This window comes from Ictalurus furcatus, chromosome 1 (genome assembly GCF_023375685.1).
Source record: "Ictalurus furcatus strain D&B chromosome 1, Billie_1.0, whole genome shotgun sequence".
NCBI lineage: Eukaryota > Metazoa > Chordata > Actinopteri > Siluriformes > Ictaluridae > Ictalurus > Ictalurus furcatus.
Genome location: NC_071255.1, coordinates 27,555,991 through 27,561,990, shown reverse-complemented (window position 1 = coordinate 27,561,990; position 6,000 = coordinate 27,555,991). Strand labels below are relative to the sequence as shown.

Here is a 6,000-nt window from a genome sequence, read left to right as displayed (position 1 = left end):
TTTGCCGAAAGAAAGTTACTGCCTCATTTCTGAAAGACAAAGGGTTTTTGTCTGCAGCAGGTTTATATTCGAGCTTAAAAAATAGGGAAAAAAATAATTGTAAAAAAAAAAAAAAAAAAAAGGAATTGCGGCAGTACTTGTACTTGAGGTAAAGTCTCAGAACTTATTTTACTTCATTGAATTTAATTTAATTCCAGAGTGTAAAATATTCTCTGACTTTTCAAACCATGTGCTACTCAACCACCATGGGCTTCTCTGAGCAGCTGACTGAGAATCTTAAAATGAAACTAATTGATGCCTACAAATAAGAAGACGACTATGGAAATATATCAATGCACCTCTCATCTCATAATTTCCATGGTCTGAAATGGCAATTAAGGGGAACTGTGGAAGTCAAGGCAAGATCTGGAAGAAAGGACAGAAAGGCAAAGCCAAACTGATGAAGTAAAAATGGAACTCTTTAGCCACAGTCACCAAAGCTATGTTTGGAGAAACAAAAGTAGTAGCATTTGTTGAAAAGAACATCTTGACAACTCTTAAGCATGGGGAGATGGGGGTGGATCTATTATGCTTTGGGGTTGTGTGGTGACAGATGGCACAGAAAACATGTAACAAATGGAATTGGGCACTTTTTTAAATTAATTTTTATCTTTCTTTCTGGTGGGCTATTATTATTTCCAAGAAGAGCCCAAGGTGTACAAACCGTGGTGCTTGAAAGTTTGTGAACGTTTTAGAATTTTCTATATTTATGCATAAATATGACCTAAAACATCATCAGATATCTCAATAAATTTATATGTAACACATGCTTTACATGTTTACTGTATGTGTGTATCTGAGAGAGAGAGAGAGAGAGAGAGAGAGGCAATATTTGCACTTCATTTACCACATTAATGACTTAAATGGTAGCTTATTAGCAAATGCTTCCATGTGGAAAGCTTGTAGTCACTTGATTGCATGAGTAAAAAACAATGCAATCACAGTCAGTAATCCACCATCCTCAATGCCGCTTTAATACATCAAGTTTACATGAATCTATAGGATTACTAATTGCTTTAGAACAAAACACACAATTAAACAAGACACTTTTATTGGATTAGATACAAAATCATAACTAGGAAAGTACAAAGTGTTGTGAGGGCATTTTATTTCTATAAGTAGCCATTCTCAGCTGTATAATTGTTTTTTTTAAAATACATTAGTTATGTTTAATGCAATTAGTCTCATTTTAATATGAAAAATCAATCAGCCCATCTTCCTGAGATGTCCTAAATGTGCAGTGTACAACAAACACAGAATGAAAGTGCTTGGTTACAAAGGTTTATTTACCATATACAGTATTATATAGAGGAGAACAACTCATAAAGCCCTGTAATGTTTTCTCAAAGCGACTCTAATATCCTGATGTTCTCTAGTTTGGACACAGGAATAAAGCTGAGAAAACATATATGCAACAAAACAAAGAATATCATGAGGTATCTGAGTCATCACCATTCACAATATTGTATATTCACCAGTTTCTTTAGACTGCTGATGGCTGGGTCTGTGTAACACTAATGGATCATCAGCACCAGTAAATGCCTCCTGGAGCTAAAAACCAAAACATATGATCCAAAGATGTGTAAATAGTGGCAAAGTGATGATCTTAATTAATGCATGATGTGTAGCCTTAAATACATTACAGAGCTCTGCAGAATTGCAACATTAATGCATGCACACTATCATACACTTCACATTTAGCAGCAGCGAAGGCTGGAGCTGGAGAGTAATGGCCAATTGATTTAAAGCGGCAGCCGAGGCACACTGAGTGGGAATGTGTGAAACTCAGATGGATTTTTATTAATAGAACACAGCCTTAGGTCAAAGTATCAATGAAACACACATGCACTATATATAAGAAAATAACTGTTCTTCATCTCAGAAAGGGGAAGGAGAGGTCGAGTCACACAGCTCCTGTCAAGTATTGTTTTCCTTCATTTCACAGCTCATATTGGAATTATGTTACACAATAGCCGTTTAAAATTAAACACCTGACGTGGTGATAGATTTTAACCTGTTAGGACAAATTAATACCCACACTGAGCTGCTTCCTGCCCACAATGAACACAATTGAGTCATCAGAATCAATGCACACACATTTCCACACCGAAAACCAGCGTCCTTTATATAGAATCACATTAAAGTCATCATCGGTTCAAGCCTGATTAAAAACAATAGGACTTTTCAAAAACACTGAGTGAGTTGTATCATCATGTCGTGTGCTTGAGAATCTTCTCTTCCAGTTCTGCATATCTCTTCAGGAGAGGCCCGTAGACCTACAGAGACGTGAATAAAATGTCAGTCACAGCGCAATAGCATATTCTATAATTGCCAAATGTCTTAGTGATGTGATTTTCATTACATTGAAATAGGATAGGGGGACATGCTGGCTTAGTGGTTAGCACATTTTTCTACCACATTTGTCAGGACAGCTAATGCATTTTGCATGGCATTGTAGCAGCTAAACCCATAGAGTGATAGCTTAGGTTTGCTTCCCCTTGGCTAGGGTTTGACTAGTTTTATACAGTATTTTATCGCTCTGGTAGTCCTGCAAACATTCAGTACGTTTACATGGACAACAATAATCCGATATTAACCCGATTAAGACAATACTGTCTAATTAAGTAACTAGCATGTAAACAGCAATTATTGATGACCTTAATCTGACTAAAGTCATACTCGAAGAAACACAAATCGAATTAAGACGTGTGGAGTATTCCTGATTTAGTCACGTTATCGAAGTGCATTACAGACATGTACACACCTTAATCACACTATTAACGTCGTGTGGGAGTTTTCACCGCATTTTGGACAGGACATGTACACACACGGCAGTGCGTAACCGTTTTACGGCAAACAAGAAACGGCGTACTTACCTACTACAGTATATAGTAGGTGAAATACATGTATTTCTATATACTCTATAGTATATAAATATGCGGTTTCGGATGCAGCCCACGGCTTCAAGCAGTCGTCTATTTGCACGTACAGCATGACAAATAATTAACTGCACTTGAAGCTTTCATAAAATTACAAATGAAACACTCAGAACTGTATACGGTACCATAACGAAGACGAACTGTATGTCGATACATGAAATTCTGGAGGGAACATCGGACGGTGTGGTGCAGTGATGTAATGACGTGTGCCATTAATCGCTCTATGTTCTATAACATGTAAAACAGGAACATGAAAGGAATATCCTAAAAGTGACTCATGTAAACACCTTAATCTCAATATTATCTTATCCAGAATAAGGTCAATAATTAGATTACTGCTGTCCATGTAAACATAGTCAGTGATAACACCTGAGGTAAGTTTTATGATCAATCCAACTTTTTGTCCAATTTTTTTTAAAGCAATTTGCACTCACATTCAAAAAAATGCATAGAAACAGTCTATATAGAAGCATATTATTAAAAGTTTTTTGATGGAGAAGAATCTGGGCTCAGCGCCGGATGATTAGCAGTCCAGCGAACGTCCCTGCCAGTGACCCTGGGTAGGATAAGCGGTATAGAAAATGGAACGATGCATGGATGGATGAAACAGGAAATTGAATTCAGCAGCATGAACAAAGACAACTTTTTATTTAGCATGTTGGAGCTGGACAATATTTATGCTCTTATACACAATGACTCAAAAGAATTGCTTTGTATTCTCCATCAAAAGTATATCCTCATATCCTTCCTGCTAGTATAAATAGATCAGGGGCTAAGATTACGATCAAGCGAAACGTGTAGAGAGAAGTACAGCAAGCAGTTAAATGAGAACTTATTTAAGTGCTTGGTGAAGAGATAAAGAGGTGAGGAGGTCCAGGTCTGGGTGCCAGTACAGAGAAGAATCTTAATGCATGTCATTCTTGTACCCTGAGAAATTGTGGGTCAGGTCTTGCCATTCTAGCAGGGTATGATAAGTGTCTCTGGTTAGATGCGAGGTCCTTTTTTGGATTTGTAGCAGCTACAGTAGAGGGAATGCTGGAGTGGGACAACTTCAGAAGATTGAACACAAGCCACGCAGCTGTATTCTGGATCAGTTATAAGGGTTGGATGGCACGCAGGGGAAGACCTGCCAGGAGTGATTTGCAGTAGTCCAGTCTCGAGACTAAATAAGCACTCGAGTCGCTTCTGTGAAGATAAATGTCCGAATCCTCTTGATGTTGTAACAACTACGATATGGACTATGAACTGACTTATACTGGATTACACAGTTTTATTGTTATATCACACTCTTCAGTGCAAATCATCTGTAGCTCTATTTAATATCCACCTGTATAAAAATGTGTGTCCTATGCATTTGAGGTGCAAGATCATTTAGAGTGTTTTAATTCAATTTAGTACTGAAGAACAACAGCAAACATACTTAACTACCATCAGCCCTGGGAATAGACAAGATTTTCAGTGTTTTTAATCATCCCACAGTGGTTAGCATGTGTACATTTTATATATATATATATATGCTCTAATCCTCACTTTCTGACCAGAGCCTTGACTTTAGTGATCAATTTCATTACCAAAAACCATTCTAACTTTGGTCATTAGAACAAACCTAACAGGAAACTGCATGATGAAGTTTTCAGCAGGACCTTGCAATATATTTAGAACAGCACTTTAGAGAAGTAGAAAAGAAAAAGTTTGAGTTTGAAGTTCATTCATTATTTTAAATTCAAAGCCATCAACAAGTAATCACAGAAGGACCTTCAATTTTAGCCTTCAAAGAACAGTCTGAATGATACAACATGACTTTGATAAGTAACTTCAACAAAATACACCATGTTAAAACTACAATGAATTACCTGGTTACAAAATTGCACTTTTTGACGACATAGCACACAGTAATAGGAGGGAATTATTTATAATCACATCCAGTGTCACCCAGATAAGGATGAGTTCTCTTTTGAGTCCTTATCACCTCTGGGAGTTTTTCCCTGCCACCATCATCACTGGCTTGCTCATTAGGGATACATTTATAAATATAAAATTTATATCCTGAATTGATACATTTCTGTAAAGTGCTTTGTGACAATGTCCATTGCGCTATACAATTAAAATGGAATTGAACTGAATACTAAATACATAATGGAAATGAGATTTTTTCGTTATGTTGGCAATGCCTGAATAAAAGTGTGATCCATGATGTTATTTGCAGTGAAACTGATGAGTTTTATGTTTGAACCATGACGTTTTTATTTGGAAAATAGCTGAATTAGATTAAGCTGTGACCCTCTAAACATGGAGGATCAATAATGTATAGAAAGACAGCCCTAATAAACTACCCTACAGCTAAAATAATAAGAGAGAGAAGCAGAAATCCTTACTGTTCTGCAGAAAGAGAGAAGTGCTAATCTGAAATGACTGAAGGTAAGCATGGAAATAAAATCAATAAGTAAAACAAAAATCCCATTTAAAAAATGTCTCCACCTTCATAATCTACCGTGAACGCTACTGCTAATCCTGATGGATGCTGAATGATTATCAAAGATGTACAATACATAATGCGGACATAGTCTTATTACAGTATGTGCAATTAATTGTGAAAATTTAGTGGGGGGGAGGTGGGGGCATCAAATGTTCATCATTGTCATGTTGACTTCATGTTGAGAACTGACTGATAATTAAATGAACTTTCAAAGCTGTTGCCATATTTGGATCCTTTTACAGTGTTTGAAATATGCGCTGTGTATACAACATAGTGGCCATAAATGTCTCAAGTATCTTACACTATCTTTTATTTCTTATTAGGATATTGCAAGAAATAAAAAAAGTTGATCTTGGACCCCAGGTGTGACTGCTGACTTATTTTTTTAAACGCACAGTTTTATAAGCAGTGAATAATGATACGCATTGTAGAATTACACAAAAGAAACACCTGCGTATGAACATGTCAAGGTCAGTCATTTTGTCTACCGAAGGTGGATCTGTATTTGAGTTCAGGGAGAGCGTATTTCTCTCCCTCTGCCTCTCT

At 36.7% G+C, this 6,000-nt stretch overlaps 1 protein-coding gene across 3 annotated transcripts in view; it reads right to left on the bottom strand.

Moving 5' to 3' along the window:
- Positions 1 to 1,179: 1,179 nt before the first annotated feature.
- xylb (xylulokinase homolog (H. influenzae)) overlaps positions 1,180 to 6,000 on the bottom strand; it is a 64,320-nt gene continuing 59,499 nt past the window's right edge. For all 3 annotated transcript variants that reach the window (XM_053635213.1, XM_053635222.1, XM_053635231.1), the window contains one exon: positions 1,180 to 2,315. In XM_053635213.1, coding sequence (XP_053491188.1) covers positions 2,250 to 2,315 — 66 coding nt within the window. In that variant the 3' untranslated portion in view covers positions 1,180 to 2,249. The remainder of the gene's footprint in view (positions 2,316 to 6,000) is intronic.